General features: G+C 32.4%; 1 protein-coding gene and 1 long non-coding RNA gene across 3 annotated transcripts in view; one reads left to right on the forward strand and one right to left on the reverse strand.

Moving 5' to 3' along the window:
- Window positions 1-11,158, forward strand: part of LOC143229094 (uncharacterized) — a 28,475-nt gene extending 17,317 nt beyond the window's left edge. The window contains exon 3 of the long non-coding RNA XR_013015661.1: window positions 11,031-11,158. This is a non-coding gene — a long non-coding RNA (uncharacterized LOC143229094). The remainder of the gene's footprint in view (window positions 1-11,030) is intronic.
- A 593-nt stretch (window positions 11,159-11,751) lies between these two features.
- abs (ATP-dependent RNA helicase abstrakt) overlaps window positions 11,752-24,769 on the reverse strand; it is a 49,388-nt gene continuing 36,370 nt past the window's right edge. For both annotated transcript variants that reach the window (XM_076460912.1, XM_076460913.1), the window contains 5 exons: window positions 18,093-18,189; window positions 16,269-16,418; window positions 13,261-13,332; window positions 12,595-12,705; window positions 11,752-11,982 (listed from right to left, as the gene is read on the reverse strand). In XM_076460912.1, coding sequence (XP_076317027.1) covers window positions 11,846-11,982; window positions 12,595-12,705; window positions 13,261-13,332; window positions 16,269-16,418; window positions 18,093-18,189 — 567 coding nt within the window. In that variant the 3' untranslated portion in view covers window positions 11,752-11,845. The remainder of the gene's footprint in view (window positions 11,983-12,594; window positions 12,706-13,260; window positions 13,333-16,268; window positions 16,419-18,092; window positions 18,190-24,769) is intronic.

A 24,769-nucleotide genomic window follows, 5' to 3' on the forward strand; every position in this document is an offset into this window, starting at 1 on the left:
GGTTGATTGGATCTACTTCAACTTCGACACTGCATCTTTAAGCGTTACTGTGCTGTTAGCTTCTCAAAATACTGAGATTAATGATTTCTCATATATTATTTCAATCCTCCTTTTTCAGGTAACGATATCATTGTGCTCGTGTTTTTTATGTATCGCTGTTATAATGAACAGTGCCTATGCTTCTTCCAGTACAGTTTTTATTTTTCCGCGTGACGTACATTCTTGTATTGCACAACTCCCGACTGTTCTCGAAACTTGTATAGAATTGTTGAAAGTGGAAATCAACAATACTCGTTTGACGAAAGCGATAGAATATTGCCGAAGTTCTACAAATTCGCGTGATTTGTATAAAAGTAACGTGCCAAGAGAGAGGTTATTGTCTGGACAGCTACAGTCAAAATGTTGTAGACCTAGAAAGATATAACTGTCATTAACGCCCATTCATCAGAAAGCTACAGAATTTGACCAGGAACGTTATAGATTTCGAACATTACAAAACGTTCAACTTCAGAGAATAACTTCGAAAGTTACTATGTCTTCGAGGAAATCAAATATCTCCCGCGATAAGAAGTGAGCTTTAACCAATGCGAGACCAACCGAACTAGTTAGATTAAGTGAGGTGCAACAGAATCAATTTGCTTGCAGTGGACTTGGATCGTCGCTAAAATATTCAGTTTTAAACCGGATATGCGACTCAGTATTGCCTGTAAGTTTGTAAAACTGTTGTATATAAACCATCATTTGTAACAAGCATTAGTAATAAATTATATTATTTTTGTTAGTTCAGAATTAAAGACAAAGCTACACAATGGCCTATGTGTGCTCTGCCCACCACGGGTATCGAAATCCAGTTTTTAACGGTCTGAGTCCGCAAATATACCGCTGTGCGACTAGAGAGCTGTATTATTTTTATACTTGTATATTAAAATATATTTTTGTTTAAAAAAAAGGAAATTATGTGTATCAGCTTTGTTGGCAAATAACATAAATTTGATACATATTAATAGTTAATTACCGATTTAATTTAAATTCAAATTTCCGGTTACTTGAAATAATTATACATTACAGTACATAATATAATAAATCGGAGACTCGTCCAAATTAAAATTGTAATACATAACACTGTCAATACAATAATGAATTGATGGATCTCCAGTTCAGGTGGTATGTCAGTTCGAGGATACATTTAAAAAAGGTTTTCTCTCATCCAACTTGGATCCACGTTTTAGCTTAATTGCTATACTTAAGCCATCACATTCACAACCAAAACTAGAATATTTAATGTTTCATTACTATATCGTTGTACCTTACACTTACAAGCTCACTTCTACAGGTCACTAGTCTGGTCCAGCAACATGAACCTCGAAAATAGTGTGAAGCGTTATCTTTTTGTCTAAAAAAACAAACAAACAATGCAAACTTTTTTATCATCGTCAAGGTGCCGGGCTGGTTGATATGACAAGAAGTAGGTTTACTTTAAAAATGTAAAAAATGGTGTACCTTATGAAAATTAATAAAACTTAACACTAATACAATAACTTGTGGGTAAAAATAAATCTTCTTGGTAGTTGTTTTGCCTGTCCTCAGTTTTACAGCAATAAGTCTGAAGGCTTATAACGTTAAAAACCAGGTTTTGGTATCCATGGTGGACATATCACAGATAGCCCATTGTGAAGCTTTGTGCTTAACTATAAATGAACAAAGTAATCGTACATTTATTATGTCTCCTAACGGGAAAGCGGTAAGTTGATGGACTTCCAACGCTGTAATCAGGGGTTCGATTACCTGCGATGGAAATAACAGAAAACTCAGTGTGGCTTTGTTCTTAAATCAAACAAGTAAAATCGTTTTTATTATCAAAACTGATGATAATGTCTTCCTGTAACTAACACCATTGTTACTGATTTTTATAACTGGTGTGGAACTTTATTGATGTTTGGTAAAACTGTTCTGAAATCAGTTAATTCAGAGTATATTTTTGTAAAACTAAAACCATTAGATAGTCTGTGATGTTAAATTGATGTTTAGGTATTCCTTGTATATCCACATTTGTATCATTACGAAACTCTATTGCTGTTTTCTGGTTTTTGTGTCAAGTAAAAAAAAACATTCTAAAGTTTGCAGGAATGGGTTGAAAAAAATCGAAATGATCTTAGACATCGAACTTTTATGATTTTTTTTATATGAAATAATTTGTATGAAAAAAGGAATAAGAAGTCTGAAAACATATGTTGAATGTGACTAATACACCTCGATATCTAAAACCGTATTGAACGCCATACTTAAAATGTGAAGAAGACGGGTAAAGAAAAACAGTTGTATCATTTTAACATCTTTTTTTTTCAAATTTGTATACAAATCGTCAATGAGAAACGATAAAAATTAATTTTTTCATGATGTCATAGAATAAAAGTACGTCTTTTGGCGTATTCGTGGTTCACAAAATGTATATCTCCAACTAGTAAGTATTTGTTTTTTAATACTGCGCAAAGCTACACTAGGGCTATCTGCACTAGTCATCCCTAATTTAGCAGTGTAAGAGTAGAGAGAAGGCAGCTAGTCATCACTACCCACCGCTAACTCTTGGGTTACTCTTTTACAACGGAATAGTGGGATTAACCGTCACATAATACTCGCTGAAAAGGCGAGTATGTTTGGTGTGACGGTGATTCGAACTCGCGACGTTCAGATAATGAGTCGAGGGCCTTAACCACCTGGACATGCCAGGCCATCTCTTTATGAATCCTGAGGTAGAGCGTAAATGTTAATCTAAAAGTCCTGATAAATATTATGGTGATCATGATCCCTATGATCCTGTTAACTTGTATGAATAATTCAATGTGCAAACACTGTGACACTTTTATTAAATACTGAATTAATATTGCTTCGTACTGAATATCACATTCAAAATTTAGCTCAGGATATATTTCAAAATTAAACGTTTAACTAGAAATGAATCTAATTGATATTATTTAATTATGTAGATTACTTGAATGCTTAGATACTTCGAAAAACAAATTTAAGCAGTTAATAATGACATCCATACAAAACATGAAAATTATGTAACTTTAATATGCGTTTAGGAAACTTTTTGATTTTTGTGATTTATAGAGATAAATGCTTTGCTATAAATTCGTTAAATATTACAAAAGTAAATTTGATCATGTTGTTATTAATTTATATAAAAAGCTTAACATACTGCAGGTAAAAGTAGTGCACGTTACTGGTTCAACGCTGTATTTGAATATTCATAAACAACTCTATTTTTCTTCTATGCAAACCACTACTTCCTACATTTTTAATAGAAAACGTAAATTATTATCATTTCTACATATCATTTATGTAGTTTTTTAAATACATATATATCTTGTTATGCTTGTTTGTTTTTGAATTTCGCACAAAGCTACTCGAGGGCTATCTGTCTTAGCCGTCCATAATTTAGCAGTGTAAGACTAGAGGGAAGGCAGTTAGTCATCACCACCCACCGCCAACTCTTGGGCTACTCTTTTACCAACGAATAGTGGGATTGACCGTCACATTATAACGCCCCCACAGCTGGGAGGGCGAGCATGTTTAGCGCGACGCGGGCGCGAACCCGCGACCCTCGGATTACGAGTCGCACGTCTTAACACGCTTGGCCATGCCGGTCCTATATAATTCTTATACATAATATTTATTGTTCCGACCTGTAACTGGATACTACGTAATAAAGCCGTCTTTGTATTTCTTTAATATATTGTTATATTTAATATTCACTGTTCATACGTTCAGTTTAATGTTTCTTAATGTAGAAGAATGATTAATTTACATCGGTTTAAAAAAGTTAATTTAAAAGTACTGTTAATTTTGTTTCCATTTCTGAGCTTTGACAGTGCTAGTGGAAACTTGTCTTGGTTACAGTATTTCAGCTGATAAAACAAGATGTTCATATAAACCAGCTAGTTTATAATTCATATCGGATAATTAGTTGAGAGGTTTCCACATTTATATATATATATGTTATTATATATCATTCTAAATTGTAATTTGCAATACATATATTATAGTATTATATCGCATATAATTATATTTACACTGCAATTTTGCTTACGAAAAACAATCAACCTCGTTACGTAATGTAGTTGCTGTCAAGAACTTGTTCTCTACAGAAACCACACGTAATTTCCCCTTATTTCAGTTCGACATTCCGATAAAGCACTATACAAAGTGAAGTTACGTAGTTAATGTCACAAAATAGAATCCTGGATAAATTACGATGTTTCTACGTCAGAAGCTTTTAACAGTGTGTCCAATCGTGGAAACAACCATCTAATTACTATTTTGAATTTGTTGAAAGTGAAAGTGCAAGTGTATCCCAGTATCAAAGTGTTTTGTTGCAGTACAAGTTGTATTTGCCCAAAAAGAATAATTACAGTTCCAGTGAGAAATCGTTTTTTGATCTTAAAAAACATATTAGTTACAACCATTCCCATAACCTCAAGAATTTTGAATCATGCATCAAGAGAGGAACGGAGGTATATATGTCAAGCAAACAGTCAGTTGAAGCAGCAGAAACAAGGGCTCATACTTCTGGTAAGAGAGAAACTTGGAAAAATAAAGCAAAACAGCTAGCGTTTCGAATCTTCGTTGCTGCTTGTGCCAGGAGAATTAACAAATGCAAAATAAACGCACTCATAACTGATTTGGTCATTGAGGAAATGTTTCCTTTCGAATTAGTTGAATTGCAAGTTTTGGAAAACTTTATGGAGACATTACATTCAAATAAAACAGTTTTTGTAGGGAAAGGCCTAATGAGCAATTAACGACAAATTCGTTCAGAAAAAAAAATTAACTGAAAAAGAACCTTAGCACTATGCATTGGATTGGCCCAGAAACCCTGAAAAGGGAATAGGCAGCGCTTGCTTACATTGTCTCGTTGGTCTTCACACCTATGAATTAATCTAATGGCCAAGGGATTAGAAGCTGTTATCATCATACATTGCATTCGAAACATGATTACCAAGACCACAGCAGTAGTAGTTCCATTATCAATAATGACAGAACTGACAATGGGTTCAATTTTGTCAAGGTCTTCAGACTAATTACAGTATTTTTGTTTATTAGTATTTCTTCGTGGGTTTACATATTTACGCTTAATTCTGTACTTCTTGAAAGATGGTGAATAAATTAGACCAGAATGGATGCCAGGAACGAAATTCTCACAATTATTACACTTCGGAAAATTCCAGACTTATTTTTAAATACTGCCTTATAATTTAAGTACTTAAAAGTTATCCACTATTAAAATATTAATTATTAGCTACGTTTACATGCTATATTTATTCAATACCATTATAACAAAGATTTTTAATTAAATTTTGAATGTAGCTCGTGACATGTATATAAAAGATTAAGAAAAAGTTTACTTGTCTGACTATGTATGTTTTTCTCTCAAATAGAACACGATTTATTGATCTTACACATAATTTCTGTAAAGAAACGTAGCTTAAATGCTAGAGTGAAAATGTTCAAAAAAGAGCATGAAAACTGCTGTAAGTGTTTTGCAGGTCGAAGTTACAATATATATATATTTGTACCAGTCAGGGGCGTAGATCCTGAGGGGGATGGAGAGTATACACCCCCTTTATTTTAGGTGGAGGTATGGTACATACAATCATCCCCCCTACAGTTTGGTCTGTTGAATTGTTTTATTGCATCACAGGCCTACAAATTGTGTGTTTGTTCTTGTGATTCTTGTGTTCTTACCAATCGAATTACATAATTAGGCTTAGATGTAGGCTTTTTCAGAAGCGGAAATGTACATCTTTATATATGTGTGCTTCTAAGTTTTTCGATCTAAGCGATAGTTTGTATCAGTCAGTAGGCCTAAGTATACATGTAAGTATTGTAGCAACAAGATTACTCTGTGACTGCATGTTTACAGCTTTCAGGTTCACGCAATCAGAGATTACCAATTTGCAACTTGAACAGTCCACATAAGTGGTTACAAAAATCATCCCTCCCATCGGATGTAAAAATTCTACGCTACTACCAGTACAATTCTCTTTCTCTTTCACACAAACACATTACATTTCAGATCGTGCTTCTTCTACCTATGCTCCTAAGCATTGGAACACTTCCTATCCAGCTGCAGTGTGTTAAAGTCTGTCAGGTATTTCACCTGGCTTTTGACTCGTAGATACTTGTCAACGATAGGTTCATTGAATGGCTGGCAATGACTAGAGAAGAGTGTTATAAGAAATTAAATTATCAGTGCTGTAATAATAATTATTATTATACCATGCCAGTGCGGCAACACCATACCCTGATGGTACTATTAAGTTATGGAATACATCATACGTACATTTCTTTTATATTTTATGAATTGGTTTTGCAAAATATTTTCAATTGAATCAAGGGCTGAGATTATAAGTAGTGATACAGATTATTCCAAAGCTGGTCAAAGAACACTCGAATCAAGTGATGAATAGCAAGAAAAGAAACTTCCACAGAGACAGCAGTGAGACAGAGACCAATGAGATTTGCTTTCTTCCCAAGCTTCTGCGATGTGTAACACATACACTCAATTTAGTAGAGACCACTGATGTATAAAAGACTTTGGGCAATGATGGTTTCAAAAAAGTGTCTCGATTGTTACTTATGGAAGCTTAGTCAGTTTGGAACAAACAGAGCTGCAGCGTCACTGCTGCTGGCCATGTACAACAAGAATTTGGTTTTGTTTTTCCATGAGCTACACGGTGGGATCCGATGTACGATTCATTCTTTCTTATGGAGAGCGTACTAACGAGGTGAGTAGGTTCAGTCAATAAAGTGTGTGATGAGCTGGGCATCACTCTTTCCAATCTTTTGGATATAAACTTCATAAAAAATAGTCAGTCACCATGCGAACTACAGTACGCACGCTAAATTTACTTCACAGTGATTGTTTGTTTGGAATTGTTTTTGAATTTCGCGCAAAGCTACACAAGGGCTATCTGCTCTAGCCGTTCCTAATTTAGCAGTGTAAGACTAGAGGGAAGGCAGCTAGTCATCACCACCCACCGCTAACTCTTGGTTACTCTTTTACCAACGAATAATGGGATTGACTGTAACGGTATAACGCCCCTATGGCTGAAAGGGCGAGCATGTTTGGTGCGACCCTCAGATTACGAGTCAAGGGCTTTAACTCATCTGACCATGCCGGGCTCTTGTTTGGAATTAAGCACAACGCTACACAATGGGCTGTCTTAAGTATGGCCAAGTGGATAAGGCGCTCGACTCGTAGGTTTATTGCTTTATTTTAGTTGACTTATTATTAATAATGTCATCATATTCATTTATTATCTGATGTTGTATTCTTTAAGTAAGGCTGTATGGTTGTTGACTACTTTCCTCTCGCCATTTGCCTCCTTTTCCTGTCACTGCAAATGCTTTGCAGAGTGTAATGGATCTTCATAAAAATTAGTATGGATGTTCATTAGGTCCATGGGGAAACACACAAATCTTCATTTTTCCATTTTGCGGTTTTTTACGAGTGTTTTTTGCGAGTTTTTTTATCACTACTTTGCCCTTGCCTTTCACCAAATTTGACATGAAGGTTTATTGGGTCTACATTTTGTATTTTGCTTTTTTGTGGATTTTTTGGATGTTGTTGTTTTTTTGTAATTATATATAAAGGAAAGAACTTTTCATGTCCTAAGATAACATTTCATTAATCTTGTATTTACATAATTTCCGTCCAGGTAGTCCTATTAATTTAGTAAAGATGATGTAAGTAATGAGTTAACACAACCATTGATATATACATGTGCATAGGTTAAGTACTCTGAATTTGTTTTCTCTTAAGAAAAGGAGGTACGTGGTTATTCAGTGGATTAATATAAAAAAGTTGTCTAATTTCTTTGTGTTGTAGTCTGAAGATAAAAAGTTGATTATCTTTGTTCTAAGTTTGTTTTAATACTACACTACTCTGCAAAAAGTGTTAAGACAGAGTCAAAAAGTAGAGTTCAGGCTATTTTCAGAGAACAGTAAATCACAGGTGAAACAAAATTTTATTAAGTTTCATATTTAGTACAACAAAAACTTATTGGAAGTGCTTAAGTTCAGCAAACAGTTAATATTTTTTTGTGTTTACCTTTTGCTTTAATGACTGCAGATAGTCCTTCAGGCATTGTTGCAACATATTTAATCAAAGCGACCTCTGGGTTTGTACTCCAAATGTTTCTAATATACTTCTTTGTAAATAACTTTCGATTTGTTAAATTTGTGGTCCATCAAATCCCAGAACTGCACAATCGGATTGAGATCGGAACTCTGTATGACTTATTGTATCATTTGAATGACTCCAGCAGCTTCTTTCTTAGTTAAGTAATTTCTTCACAAGTTGGAGGAGTGTTTATGACACTTATCTTATTGATAGCAGGATCCTTTACCAATAATACACAAACCACTAGGTATACAATGCAAGATCAGTATTTGATAGCACTTGTGCTGGTCCATTACTCTTTTTATTTTGCATATTTCTCCTATCGTTTAGCAGAAAAACGCCACCAAACCATCACGCTGCTTTCCCCATGCTCAATGGTAGGTTTTGTTTATTGAGACATCTTTCATCTTTCTTCCGTTTAATGTACAACCTACACTTTGAACTAAATATTTCAAACTGGAACTCTTGTATCCCTAACATCCTTTTCCAATCATCAACAGTCCAATATTTGTAATTTTTAGCAAATTTCAGTCTTTAAACAATAGTAAGAGATCGAAGTAAAGGTTTTAAAATGCTACACAACAAAATATTCCATTATCATTGAATCTTCTTGCTACTGTATATCTGGACACTTTTCTGTCATTTGGTACATAGTCGTTTATCACATGCTTGAGATCAGTGGTAGCCTTTCATCTGTCTCTAAGACTGTCTAAACGAAGATACTTAACATCAGAATCATTAAGTTTAGATGTTCTACCTCTTTCTTTCCTATTCTTAAGTTCACCTGTTGCAGTTTCACGAGATAGGATTACTTCACAGTGTTTGGAAAACGTTTCAAGTCTGCAGCAATTTGTCAGATAGTCTAACCAGCATCACGTAAAGCTTTTGTGCCAACTCCTATTCTACTGATAATTCTCTACGCTTTTTTTTTTACCATATCATGACAAAAAAAACTTAATATATGTTATTATACAATGTTTTTATGAAGGTCTGTTTATTGAGTATTATTAAACTGATTTCTTCTAGCATATACCAGTTCTATATGCTAATTAATTGAGATCCTAAATTTGATCAGTATGTTCATTGAAGTAGAACCCTTATTACAAGTATATGAGAATTCTAAAGAATGATTAGTATTCTCATCCTGAATTATTTAATTGTCAACAGGGACCAATGAAGCATTACCATAGTGTTGAAATTTACGTTCTGTAATGACATGGAATAATTACCCCATAAAATGGAAAGAATGGCAAAATATTCTCTTGTTCTAATACTTTTGCACAGTACTTTAGATGAATGGTTATATTGGTTAAACACGTTATTTTCCCAGCTCCACTGATTTAAACCTCATTTGGAGTATTGTGTTCATGTGTAGTCTCCTTACCTTAATGAAGAGATTGAATTGTTGAACAGTTCAAAAGAGATATTAGGACACCTTTTTTTCTTATTTACTGGCGAGACATAATTAAAAATTTGACAGGATAGGAAAATATCTTTAGTTTGAACACTAACTTTTCTAAGAATAGGTTGACTTTTGAAATATGTTGCATTCAGATGTGATGGATGCAGTAAATTTAAGTGTTTAAGGTAAGGCGAAATAAGTATTTCATTGATTACTGCTCGATATTTTTTATTAAACTGAAAAACCTTAGTGACTAAAATGTCCCATGTTGTACTTAAATATAACCTAAATTCATGTTAATCCTACTATGAACTATGAATTCCTTAAAGAACATCTAGAAAAATATTATTATTTTTAACATCCGTCATCCTACTTTGGTATCCCCCTTAGTTACTAACATGAAAAACTGTTTCTTAAACTGCTAAAATAGTTACGCAATGCCTTATTCCTTGAAGTATAATTAAAATCCTTAAAGGGCCCGGCATGAACTAGCGCGTTAAGGCGTGCGCTTCGTAATCTGAGGGTCGCGGGTTCGCGCCAAACATGCTCGCCCTCCCAGCCGTGGGGGCGTTGTAATGTGACGGTCAATCCCACTTTTCGTGAACTACCTGCCTTCCCTCTAGTATTACACTGCTAAATTAGGGACGGCTAGCACAGATAGCCCTCGAGTAGCTTTGTGCGAAATTCCAAAACAAACAAACAAACAAACAATAAAATCCTTCAATATCAAAAATAAAATTTAATACAGCAGAAAAAATGAGTACAGGAAATAACACTTTATTAAAACATTTTCGAATGCTCCTTTGTTCAGTTCACACAGGAAGAATTATGCAATGGGGTGAGCTGATATTGCATTCATTTTTGGAAAAGAAAAGGAAGCAACAGCCTGTGCATTTGTGTCCACCTACAGATGTAATTCCACCACACCACTCTATTATGTTTATTTAGCCACTAACATAAATGCTGATGTAGTTATGAAATAATTTAGACCTTTTGTGTCTTTTGGTTCTGCATCTTTGACAAATGACATTGCCAATCTCATACGTATTCTACGCGATACTGGAGCGATTCAATGTTTTTTGTTAGAAGGCAAATTGCCTTTGGATTGGAATTCTTCCACTGGTGAGTCTGTTATTGCTTAGGGTATTGGGAGTGGCTTTGTTAATGTTGTTTTTCATAACATTTGTTTAACATGAGACTTAATTTCGGGATTGTGGTTGAAGTAAGACCTACTCTTGTTAATTATGGGAGTATCACTATTGTGGGAAAACGATTTGGCTGAGGGAAAAATTGTTGTCCAATCCAGAAAGTTTAGTGAGCCAATCACTAGTTCATCTAAGGATGATATTGTCCTTGAGCTGGTCTTGAGGTCAGGCTGAGAAACTAAGCCAGAAACAAATAATATATGTGTACTCAGAGGATGATATTATGGATTTGTTTCAGGCATATACTGGACCCAACAGAGATCTTGTGGATAACTGTCCTATTAATGAATCCTTGGGATCTGGTCAAAGAAGTTATTTTATTGTACGTGGTTTTATCGTTGAAGGACTTACGTTTGTAGGTATTATGTATTTCTTTGTAAAGGTTTTTTTTTGTCAATTGTAACTTTTGTATTGCATATTCTTTAAAGTTTATAACATCTATGTGGTGTTTATCAGAAGTGAAAGAAAGCTTACTCCTTGACCAAAATGCAATTTAAATTTTATTAGTATTAAAGTTAAAATCAATAGGGAAGAGAAGAAAGCATGAGATATGAATACACCTTACATTTATATCTTTCTGTAATATTGTATGTAATATTTATTCTGAATTTATAATTTATTCCGTGTATATGCAAGTTTCACATAACAAGAAGTAAAAAAAAAATGCCAAGTTTATTTTGTTCTAGCTGCCTTTATTACGGTCTTCCCTATGCTTAAATGAGAATGATGAGTGGCTTGGCTAACAACAGTTGCTCTGTGTTGAATTTATTTAAACAGTCTAGAATATACTCCTAAGGAAGACTAATCTCTTACCTGACCTTAAAGAAGTCTGAGAGAAGATATCTACCTATTAGTTTTTACTGTACATATAATCATGAACGTTTGGAACTTTTAGTTTTTAAACAAAGGAAGAACATTTAAACTTACAGAGTAAACAAAGGAAAAGAGACACACAAAAGGGCATTGACATCATCCTTTAATTACAGTTAACAGTAACCAATTTTAAGTTCAACTTTACACATATTACAGTACAGTGGTAAATCTTCATGTAAACTACCAATCAGCACTATTGTTAGCAAGATAATCACGGCGACCAATATTGGAAGCTTGTTTGTTCTGCATGGCTTCCAGTTTAGGACAATCTGTAATTCGATGACCCAGGCCACCACAGTATGAACAGCCTCGTTCATCTGGAGGGGAAAAAAATACATACATGTGTGCATGTGTGTTTTGTGCAAATACTTCATCAATTTATCAAAATTTTTCATATTTAAAAATAATATTTTTTAAATCAATACAAAAACTAAAGCATTTAAAACTAGCAGGTGAGAAAAAAAATCAACTTATTAGGAACTGAAAACCTTTTTGAACTATTTGACAGGAAGACAGCCTTTTAGAACAAAAATTATTAATAAATTTTCAAAACATTCTTATATGCAGTCCAAATTGTTTTATTATAGATAGCTTTAAAATGGCTTCAGAAGTTGTCATTAGGCTTAGCAAACATCACATGTATACAGTTATAAATATGAAGGAGTTCAAAATAATAATGATGAGAGTATTTTGAGACATGTTGATATTATGGAAAAGGTGCAACTGTTATAAACATCAAATAGCAATGCTAAGTATTACAGAGTGTATTAAGAGGGATCTGAGAAAATATTAAATGAAAATACATAATACATGACATACATACCTATATAGACACCAATTAACTATAATATAGTAACATACTAATTTAAATTTTTGTATTATGCTACTCTGTTCTTCAGATTGATACACAGAACTCTCTCTAAACTCACCTCCAAGATCCAAATACTTTTCATTTTCAGACTGTAAAGTGGCAAGAAATTGGGGAACTTTCTGTCTGGCTTCTATAAGGAGGTGCTTCAAATCTAGTAACACTGACTCATCTATTGACAGATAAAAATAACAAGTCTTGTAATCAAAGAATATAATAACAGTATCATATTTATGAAGAGGTACTAATAACTAAATATTCCATGGCCAACTACCAATGATAAATGGACACTGTGCATGATCATCAATCAGCATTACAGTGATGATGCAGATTTATCTGTAACTACCTATCATTAACATATGGTTTTTCGCTTAAACACTGGCTATCCAAACTTAACACCATTTAAGTGTTACTAACTTTAATAGCTTTACCAGCCATTAAAACCAACCAAAGTTCTCAAAAACGTGCACTTAAGTTATTAAATATTTGATAAATAACCATCTTTAAACTGGTAAACACCTTTTTTTCATATTCAACTTGTTTTAAATATTAATTTATATATACATCTATAGTACGTGGGGAAATACAATTTACAAGCATAAAATAGCATTTGTTTATACTTAAGCTAATTATATCACACATAAAATTTTCAAGTCCCCAATTTATTGTAACATATATATCTTTCATAATCAAAAGAAACAAAAAAAAAGAAGTAAAACATTCTTACCACATGCTTTATTTAGAAAAGTTGTAGCTATTCCTGTTTTACCAGAACGACCTGTTCTACCAATACGATGAACTGTAAAAATAAAAACATTTCAAATTAAGTCATGAGAGTGACCTGTACCTAGCCCCTCTTCTGAAGAAAACTTTGGTAATTTGTGTCCATTCTACACAATGACAATTAAAATAAATATTTTCCATAATTTTAGATGGCTTTTTCTTCAAACCTAGCCATAAAAAAATTCCTAAAATAAGATTAATCAATTATTTTGTTTAAAAATCAAATGAAAAAATATTTACACTATGCAGCATACTAATTGCTTTTTCTAAGCAAAATGTCATTGCAAAAATACTTAAAAATCTTACCCTTATTTTTGTACTACTGTAACCTTTTTTTTTTTATTGAATTTCTCAAGTGAGCTTTGGCACTACTCACTTTCTTTTACCTTTTATCTTGTTATCAAAATGTTGGCTTTTATTATCACTTGCTTCACTTTATGTTTTTCCACATGCCTGGTTTTCTCTCTGTGCTACTGCTATACTTGTCTTCCATTGCTTTCTTTCAACAGCATTGTGTTTCAGTTTCTCAAATCAATACCAGTTTAATTTTCCAGTAACTGATTCTAAGCTTAAATTTTTGCAGTCAATGCAAATTTCATTTTTTTGTACCACAAAGTGTTAGCATCTTGGATAAGGAGTGTATTAGCCTTAGTAATTACAGGACCATGAATACAGTTGATGATCCCAATAAAGGTGATAAGCATCATCATCACACATCTAGTTTCCAAACTTAACATAAGTCACTCAAATCACTGGGACACTAGAAAAATAATGGATAATATGGGTATAAGCCAATTTAAAACACTCAATCTTATCTCCCACCAAGCTATGGCAGTGCCAATTACATGCATTGGTTGTTATTGAAAGTTTGTATCAAAACAAAAACAAAAGTTGACTGTATATTATCTTGATAGTCATCACTAGATTAACAGTCAAACCAAAGAGTAGCATGGATGGGTAGCAATTCCCTTCCACTTTATTCATGCTAATCAATGAGTGTATAGTCCAGGGTTAACATATTTATGATGCAAAATACTACAAGGAAAACTGGCAAGAAGTCTTGAAGAACACCACATCTCAAGAGTAGCTATTATTAATCAGAATAGTCATACAGTATGGATTTAAGAATACGTATACCTGGTTAGGCAAAATCTGTCACTGAGCAGGATCTGTACAGGTGAGAAAGGTCCCTTTAAAAAAGAACAGTAAAAGCATTTACCCCTTCATAGAGAAACCATGAAGCTCAAGAACACCTATTGTAGTGTTGGCTCTGTTCAATAACAACCAAAGTTCACACAAAGAGAAGCATCCAAAAGATCCCAAATGAGGTTCCACTAATCTTGTAAAGCTCAGTGTAGATATAATGTATGGGTTTGACGAAGGAGTATGAGGGCCTCTAAAGAAATCCACATCCCCAAGAGAAATAAAAACTCACATACAGTTGGAGAAGGGGAGAAGGAAGTGGCCCAAATCAGAAGCTCCAACAACTGCAGGTGAAAGGGTAAAGGTTGGACCCAGCTGAAACAGAAATTGAAAAATATTTGAGATAAACAAGGTATTAAATGAGGATAAGGAAGGACTTCTCCATAATGACCAGCCATCCTACCCATCCAACTTCTTGAATAATAAACTAGTGTGAAGGAAAGAAATGGCATGGAAAAGAGCTAGAAGCAGCTACTCATCTACATAATGGTGAATATAAATCCCCTGGAATGGAGAAGATGGGCAAAGGCTTTAACCACCTGACAAAAACAAAGGAAGCCAAAGCCAGCCCACATGGAAGAGCTCAGAATTGGTAGACATAATTCTGATGAACAAATTCAAGCAAATGCTGGGGAGATGGGAATGTGGAGGCAAGCATATGAGGAATCTACCTTAATCATTCATACATGAGGAGTGGTGAGAGCCCATTGAAAAGACACATATGACTCCATGGCAAATTGAGTTCAAGGAAGAAAAACTAGCAGAGGGGCATCAATCTTCATGAGGAAAATGAAAAGATGGGAATAAAACCCTGCCTGAATCCATCCATTCCACAGCATCCTTGTGAAGATGATTTAGAACCACCTTGGAAAGAAGCTGGCTGGAAATGGAATCCCAAATAAGGATATGGGAGGAAGGGGAAGAGAAACAAAGAACAAGCCCTTCAGAAAGAACCTGCAGAATCCAAGAATGAAGAACTCCCATATGGTAGCAAAATGCAAAAGCCTGGTCCACACCAGACCTGTACCTATTAAAATAGTCACCTTGAGTCTTGGAAGCATTGAAATCATAGATAAAAAACAATGGCTCCTCATGTAGCAGAAACTTGTAAATGAGAGGAAGGGGGGAAGAACACAAGGAAACAGGTTCAGGAGGAGGATGAGACAAAGAAAGAAGCCAGTGATAGGGACGTGCACAAATGTGCACACTTGACACTGGAATCCAATAAGTCAGAAAAACCACCAAAGACATCTTGCTTTAAAAATAGAGCCATACACAAGTCCCATAAGAAAGTTTGGAGTAAATGAACACAAAACAAAAGGGAATCTCAAACCAAAAAATCCCAACAAAGGAGCAATGTTTGGAGGGTAAAGGTGAAAGAGGACAATCATAGAAGAGAGAAAAAAGGGTTTTGTAAGCTCATTTGCAGGCTATTCTATAGCTGCTCCAAGTGAAAACACAGGGGTGGGTGGGATGATTAGGGGTGAGCAACAATTTGTGCATATAAAGGGAAGCTCAAGTTGAGAAAAACTATTGTGTGAAAAAGAGGCAAAATATCGTATTGGAATTCTGTTTTTTTAAAAAACGTTTACATGAATACAAACAAAATTTAATTTGAATAATACCTTTATGTAATTTCAACTTAAGATACTTTTTCTGTTCTACAAAAACTTGTAATACTCCCCCATAAATGAAAATGTAACAAGCTACACATACTTAAGTTTTGCAGATGCAACAAGAACAACTCACCATAGTTTTCAATGTCTTCTGGCATATCATAGTTAATAACATGTTGTATATTCTCAAAGTCCAACCCTTTAGATGCGACATCTGTGCCAACAAGGACATCCTTTTGACCTTTTCGAAAAGCTTCCACTGAGCGAGATCTCTCTTCTTGATCTTCAGAAACAAAATTTTTCACAAAAAAACTTATACAGATACACCTCAGAATATAGAATTTTTTATTTACTACTAATATTAAAAGTCATAAATTGCAAAACAGGTGTTTCAAATGGTTAGTTTTTTTAACTAGCACAAAATGTAATTTTGTTTACTGAACTTTAGTTGTTTTATTTTTATCTTAATTACTTTTTCATTTATTTGGAAAGCAATAAACTCCTAAGTAGAACTATGCAATTTAGGAACAAGACAAATTTTAGATGCATCAATTACAACAGTCAATTGAATTTACAGATCTGTCTAAAAAAGCAGATTAACTGGATAAAATTTCAAGATAAGTGCTTATGCTTTTTTTCCATGGCTAACACACTTTTAGACCAATAAAATTAAAAAAAACTCTTCCAGGAGCACCAGGAAGTTTTCTTGGACCTTTCAAAGTTTATCAATAACTAAATTAAATATTTCACGTTAAACTGTCAGTTTTTTTGCGAGTCTGTCATTATGATAATAAACAGAAAAAAGGCCATAGCATCCGTTCAACTTTTTATTTCAAATTCTAAATTACTTTAGTTTGACAATACAGCATACTTTTCTAAAGATTTTTCTGTTCTGTACTTGAGTGAAACCATCACAAAAATATATGAATACTATAAAGTACACATTAACATGCAAGTACTAATAACAAACTGAAAGTAACTTAATTCCATAGTGTTTATAAAACTAATAAAACATACAATTATAGTATAAAAAAATTTTAAACAGGGAGTTTAGAAGATGATGCTAAACTAACAGTTTGTAGCATCTTTCTTAAACTAAACTAAGTGCATTTTAAAATAATTTTTAATGAAAAATAAACAAATAATTGGAGTTTTCCAACTTCTTAAAAAAATGATAAACTAATGATCAGAATGACAAAGCATGGGAGGTTAGCTTCCAATTAATTGTTTGAATCCACCAGAGGTTGGCTAATTGCAGTTCTATTAATGACATGATCTTTACATCAATAAGTAAAAGGCTTTTGAAACTTAGCCTATTAGTGGTCAATATCCTTAGTATTTATTAGTTGAAGGAGGTTACCAGTTACTACCTACAAAAAATTTGCTGGAACTCTATCCAACAGACCCTAGAACTAGTTTATCAGTGCTCAACAGATTTCCCTTTTTATATTTTTTATTTGCTCTTACAAAATACAGGAGATTAAATCCACTAAACCATTTTTTATACACCACTATAAAACACTGTCAAAACAAGGACAAATATTCAAATAAAACTAGTATTTACTATTAGAAGAAAAAATCATACTATACAGATTACCACATACACTGATTAATCCATTTGAATCAGAGATCAAATCTTGAACACAATTTGAAACACATTGCCAGATAAAACATATTTTCTGTTTCAATTTACATATTAAACATGAAATTTATTTTCTCTTATAATTAATAGGAAACAATTAATTAATCAATTTCTCATAAATTCAACTGCAGCCAATAAAGACTCAATGAGGGCAGATGACCCTGTGGAATTGATTCAACAACTAATGTTTTCTAATAAATATATAAAGATTTATATATCTGGTTTGATGATTAAGTTCAAAGTAAAAGTATTTTCTACAAATTCTGATTTATGTTTATTTCAAAACATTCAGTGGATTTTTTTCTTTATGTTTACCTTTGCCACCATGAATTGCCACAGCCTCAACTCCTTTCAATAGCAGATACTCATGAATGGCATCCACATCTTGTTTTTTCTCTGCAAATATCAATACCTAATAAAATAAAAATTTTGTCTACAGCTAGTATATTCTCCAAAAAGTACAAAAATAACAAGCTCAGACACACATTAAATTGTTTATTATTTCACATTATATGGTATAATAAAGATGATAGAAATAGGGAAACAAGAATATATAAAACACATAGATGCACATTCATAAAAAAATAATAATAAAACCCTAAAATTATAAAATAAACATGTGATATACCAAAACCATAGAAAAACAATGATTACACAACATACTGTTAACAAAGATAAAATGAAATTTCACAGAAGCATGAGTGTACACCAGTAGATACCAGAAAAAAATCTGATTTTAGCATTTTTAACAGTTTGTTATCCCAAATTGACAGACTTTTATAGTTTCCATACTAAAACATATGCTGTTTATGTTTGCAAAACTCAATAAGCTTTCAGTATGCATTATTTTGCAATAATTAGAATTTTTAACAAAGTATTTTCCATACACTTTTTTCACAAATATATATGGAATTAAAGTATTGATTGTTCAGAGTGCAAAGTGATTTTGATGTTAAGATTACGAATGCTTTTCTTCATTTGAAAATTCTCAGATTTCTTTTGCACAATCTACAAGACCTCCTAAATAAAGTTCAAACTTTTTTTTGGTAAAACTTTATACTTTATCTGTAATTTGTATTTACCCTAACTCTAAACAAGGTTGGTCAATTGAATTGAACTACCAGAAAAAAATATGAAACAAATCTAAATTACCTTATTTCCCTTTATAGGATGACTTCAAATTGTCATATGAAAATAAATTTGTTTATCCTAATTAGCTTTAAATTTGTAAAACTACACATCTGTTTCTATTTAAATGTTATTGTTTTGTTGTTCTGTGAACCATGTTTGACATATTCCAACCGTACAAGTTGTAAATCACTTACAAATGTGAGCTCACATTATCCTATTGAATTGCATAATATATAAGCTATTTGATGGTTGCTTACAAGCAAAATTCTTATTATTATTTTACCCAACAAAACTTTAAAAGTTTCTAATGATTATATATAATTACTTTTATAATAATAAATAAATAAAGAATACACAGAAAAAATAAGGAATACAGTACTTACTTGGACTTTTTTTTTTTATATATATATATATATACATGTAAATGGAACTGCTACACTAAATGTTTTACTTAATTAAGTGATGAACTATAAATAATAATTATAATTAGAATAGCTATAATATGTAAAAAGCAAACAAATGTCTTATAATATTATAACTTTTCTGGGTTTTTAACTATGCAGTAAGAACAGTTACAAATTCAGCTAAGCTCAGTGATATGTTTCCTGTGGGAATAAAGTTTGAACTGGAGGTGAAATAGATAATACCCTGTACAGAAAACAAAGTAATATAATATTTCATTTGATTTATTAAAACCCTGTTTTTTTATTAATTATAAGTATTAACCCTATTGCTACAGATCACAAGTTAAAAGCCATGTCGCTGTGTTTGTTGACTTGCATTCAGTTTTATTGAACTACTATTTTATGACCTTATGTCATTAAATTTGGTGTAAAACTGCAGATTATAATTTGAATTTTAGTATTATATATTACTCAATTTCTTAATTTAAAAGTAAATATTAAAAACAAACTTAACCCTCAATTTTTGGTTACCATGTGAAGTGTTGATTGCAGCATTGATTCAAATTAAATGTTTGCAATCTCAAAATACAAAGTATATAGTTTCATGTAGATTACTGATATTAACAGGAAACAAAAATAAAATAAGAGCATCCAAACTTTTATATTTCCTGAATTATTGCTCATGTACTGAATCAAATACAATAGCCCTGCTCAACTATTTCTACTTTTGAAAATGATCCCTTAAATACAAGTACTTCTATAGATGACATGTGAGTAACCAATCGAAAACTCAGAATTTCCCCCTAATGCCTTTGTCCTCCATTTTCATGCATTCATTAAAAGAACAAGACACCATCCTATCCTTTTAAAACACAATTTCAAGGAGGTAGGTTATGTTTTCAATCTCACTGAAATTTCATATATTTTAGATTGAAATACAGCTTAATTACTAAACTTGATAAATTATAATGGAACATTAAGGTATCAATATACTAATTTAATTTTTCAGTTATTCAAATGTAAGTATTAAATCTAGAAAAATAATGTCATTTCACATCCTCCATGTGTGAAATTTCTTAAGTCTCAGCAAGCTACAAAAAGCAGCAACCAAGGACAAAGGTCATAAAAAAAAAAAGAGATATGTTTGCTTAACTTCTTCATTTCCTATACTCCATTTTCAGAGAGATAAATTTAATGAATTGTTTGTAAATAGCAATCATCTATAAACGTACATAATGTATAATAATTGAAATAAGACTGTATTTTACCAAATATTACTCCACTAAAGCACAGTTAAGAAAGATCATTTTGTAAAGACTAAAGGTCAGTTTTACATTACTGGATATGGTAGCAAGTGCACATGTACCATGTTATTGTAACTTCTGTATTGTTAGCTAGGCAAAACTGGAAAGTCAATATAATAAAAAATTAACACATATATACAAATGTATAATATCATGAGATTTAAGCTATTTACACCAAATATTTATGTTTTATAATCTGTAGTCATTCTAAAACAAAAAGAAGCTTAATTTATATTTCCAAAATTTTTTTTACGGCAATGATGAGGTCGGTCAAATTGGCAGACCCAGTAAAGTTAGGGTAGAGAAAATACCACAAAATTTAAAGTTTCACAAAACACAAACATCAGAAATGTATTTAGGAGGTTTCAGAGATGACACAAGTAAAATTGATGATCTTTGGGAAGAAAAACAGATTTTAAATCATAACATAAAAATAACTTTGCACTCAGACTAGTCTCAAAAGAGACTTGATGTTTTCACAAACAAATCATAGTAAAAACATTAAAATATCAGTTTTTTTTGTGTAGAAAAGCCTTGGAATCACTACAGAAAGTCTACACATTTTGTGAAGATAAGCATACAGCATTAAAAGAAATAGTATAAATATTCAATATGTGCAAATGCATATACAAACTCACTTATGTTATACCAAGCCCATCACAAAAGAGTTAAACATCTGATACAGCTGTAGACAAATTGTGAAAAAGAGAATATGCTAGGTGTGCATAGTTTATCATCCTATAACCAAATAAGAATTAAGTCTACAAATATTATTCTCTGCCTGAGCAATGAAAACATTACAAGTAATTTACATTAGATTTCATACTGCTCAGAGGAATGGTAAATAACTTATACAAGAGGGAATACTAGGGAGTAAATGTCACAATTCTCATTGCTACTAGGGGAAATTAAGGATTTTTTTTTTAAATATTACCTTATAAAATACAGAAGACATATATAAAATATTAAAATTTGTACTATTAGCTTCATTCAGAAACTAAATGTACTTATATAATATGATAATAAAGCACTTTTAAATAAATTCTGAATATAACCCAGAAAAATCTCATACCAAGGATAAAAAGGATGCCTATAATGGAAAAAGTTAACAATTTTTCAGAAAATTTCAGTTATATTCTCATTGAAATCATAAGGCATTTCTAAAGTTTCAAGAGTTATATACTTAGGAGTGCTGGAATACTAATTTATACTCTTTTAAAACCTTTGGTATTCTAAAAGTTATTTCCAAATTTATAATGGTTAATGGTTATAGACCTGGAATTCAAATGCCATGAGAAACTAATCGGGAAATAATAAATGCAAACCTGCAGATAAAACAGATCATTTGCAATTCCCAAGGATGTGCAGATTTATACAAATACACTAACTATATTAACCTATTTCCACTACAAAACATACTTTATTATCCTGTAACCAAAGTTAATATAATATATAGTAAAAATATGTTTCAAAAAATAAATAGAGCATTAATTTACAAGGTCATACAATTTTTTTGCATTTTTGGAAGAGTACATATTTGTAAATCACTTTGTAAATCATATTTGTAAAGGGTCACTTATGGCATGAAGGTTTTTTTGTATAACTGTCAAACATTTAGGTTATAACTTTCAGAAAAAGTACTGTAAAATTAATCAAGTTGTTAGTTGATAACTTTTTTTCAGTTGTATGTCTTACAACAGGATTCGCCCACAAATGTAAACAATTTTTTTCAATTAAAATAAATTTCTAATAGATTTTTAGATATGATCACAAATATCTTTTGTTGACTTATATTTATTTTATATGCACAAATTTTTCCTTTCCACTTGCCTCAATATTCCCAATTGCTCACTTAACCCTCATGTGTGTTCACATGAGACATCTATATGCTGACATGCAAATTATCTGATGCAAAAACCATCCACTAATGAGTGTGTGACACAACTCCTACATCATCAGTGTCCTCTCTTCCATGCAGCCCAAAATAACTTCAAAATGGGGCAGTATATACAAAACCACCACCCGAAGTGGGGAGAATGGTGATATCTATTAAAAATACATTTTCAGTTTGGAAAAATGTTAACTTCTGATACAATATCTTGCCTCTCACCACAAATAGTTGGAATCCCATACTGAGTTGGTGGTAGGTCTACTGAAAGGATAATTCTCCTTTAGAAAGTGCCCAAAAGACAAATAAACAGAAAGCAACATTCCTTGGGAAACTGCACTACTTCTAAACCAAGTATAAACTTCACCATTGTGATACTACATTACAATAAGGGTGGAAACAAGAAAGAGACCTCCACAGCTTAATCACGTGTACACATCCAACACAATCATCTTCATACTTACCAGGAACTGACATCCAGGGGATGGTAGGAAAGTGTAGAACAAAGTGGAAGTACATCTCCAGCCCATCACAAAGTGGCATTGAGAATGTTATTCAGTCTACACTAGGAAGAAGGTAACCTGCATACAATAGTGTGAAACTAAACCTAATCCTATAGCCCCAGCACCACTATTGTATTCTTTACTGTATATGTACTGCATTATGTTAAAAAATTAATTAATGTCTGTTTTGTTTTTTTAATTTCGCACAAAGCTACTCCAGGACTATCTGTGCTAGCCATCCCTAATTTAGCAGTGTAAGATTAGAGGGAAGGCAGCTAGTCATCACCACCCACTGCCAACTCTTGGGCTACTCTTATCAACGAATAGTGGGATTGACCGTCACATTATAACACCCCCACGGCTGAAAGGGCGAGCATGTTTGGCACGACGGGAATGCGAACCTGCGACCCTCAGATTACAAGTCGCACGCCTTAACACGCTTGGCCATGCCAGGCCCCAAAAATGAATTAAACTACTTTACTATCATTATATGAAAATGAAACTAATATTATACTGTATTACTGTTGTTATTGCCTTGTTTAAAAGTAAACCTTTCAAAAAGTACTTAAACAACAGTTTATATGTCACATGATCCACAGAATTTGAAAAATCTTGACTTCAGCAACATTTCTCTACAATTTTTCCAACCCCTGTCAGTTTTCATGCCTACTTTCTATACTTTGCCTTGAAATGTACAATGTACATGCAGTTATTTTATAAAAATGTATATAATTGTTAGAAGTAGCTCAGTTTACACTATACACACTACCAATAGTTAATAAAAATTAAGGTGCAGTCTTCCTTGCAGTGTACCTGTAACTACCTTATCGACTATAGCACATATGATTGTTTCTTACCTAAATACGTTATTATAGTTAAAGAGACAGTTAAATTGTATTCAGGTCTTACTTTTATGTTTTAGCTAATTATGTATTATGTTGTTGTTGTTTTTAAGTCACATATGGATGGTTTAATGTTTATAAGTTTAACTTGCTACCTGAATTTTGAAAGGTTATAAATAAGACAGAACATATAAGTACTATCTTTTCTTGGCAATACATCTCAGTCGGGAGTCTACCAAAATACCCCACAGGCATCTGTCACCATATGGGCAGAAATTATAATAGACAAAGAATTTGGAAAGAAATTAAAAATCAAAAGCAAACAATATGTGAAAAGATAGACATGATACCATGCATGTAATAAAAATGACTATTCTAGTGGATGTTTATCAGTTGAAAGATATGTATATATTTACATTTGCTCATTTGCTCATTTTAAGCATTTCAATACACTATAGGTTGATGATAAACAGTTACTAACATAATAGAGTAAAATGAAATATAAATATTTACCTTTAAAACTTTTGATATTCATTTATGGTGTCCTAGTCATTATACAAATGAAATGAGAAAGTGTAGAATAAAATATAATATATTTTTTACTTCATACAAATATCACCTTGCAGGTGAACAATTCAAATGAATTTGTTATTGGAAATAGTTGAAAAAATCAAATTAAATGAAAACTTGTAGAAAAGAAAAGGTTCTGAACTAAAGATCTATGTCATAATGTGTTCACATCCAACACAACCATCATTATATTTGCCTTGAACTGTCATCTGGGAGGCATTAGGATGGTGTACAACAGAGTGGGAGTACATCTCCAATCCATCACCAGATAACACTGGGAATGTATCACCCAGTTCATGGTAAGAAAAGCTAGACAAATCATATGACTCGTCCAACCCATAAGGGTCATC

Source organism: Tachypleus tridentatus, chromosome 10 (assembly GCF_004210375.1).
Source record: "Tachypleus tridentatus isolate NWPU-2018 chromosome 10, ASM421037v1, whole genome shotgun sequence".
In the NCBI taxonomy this organism is placed as follows: Eukaryota; Metazoa; Arthropoda; class Merostomata; order Xiphosura; family Limulidae; genus Tachypleus; species Tachypleus tridentatus.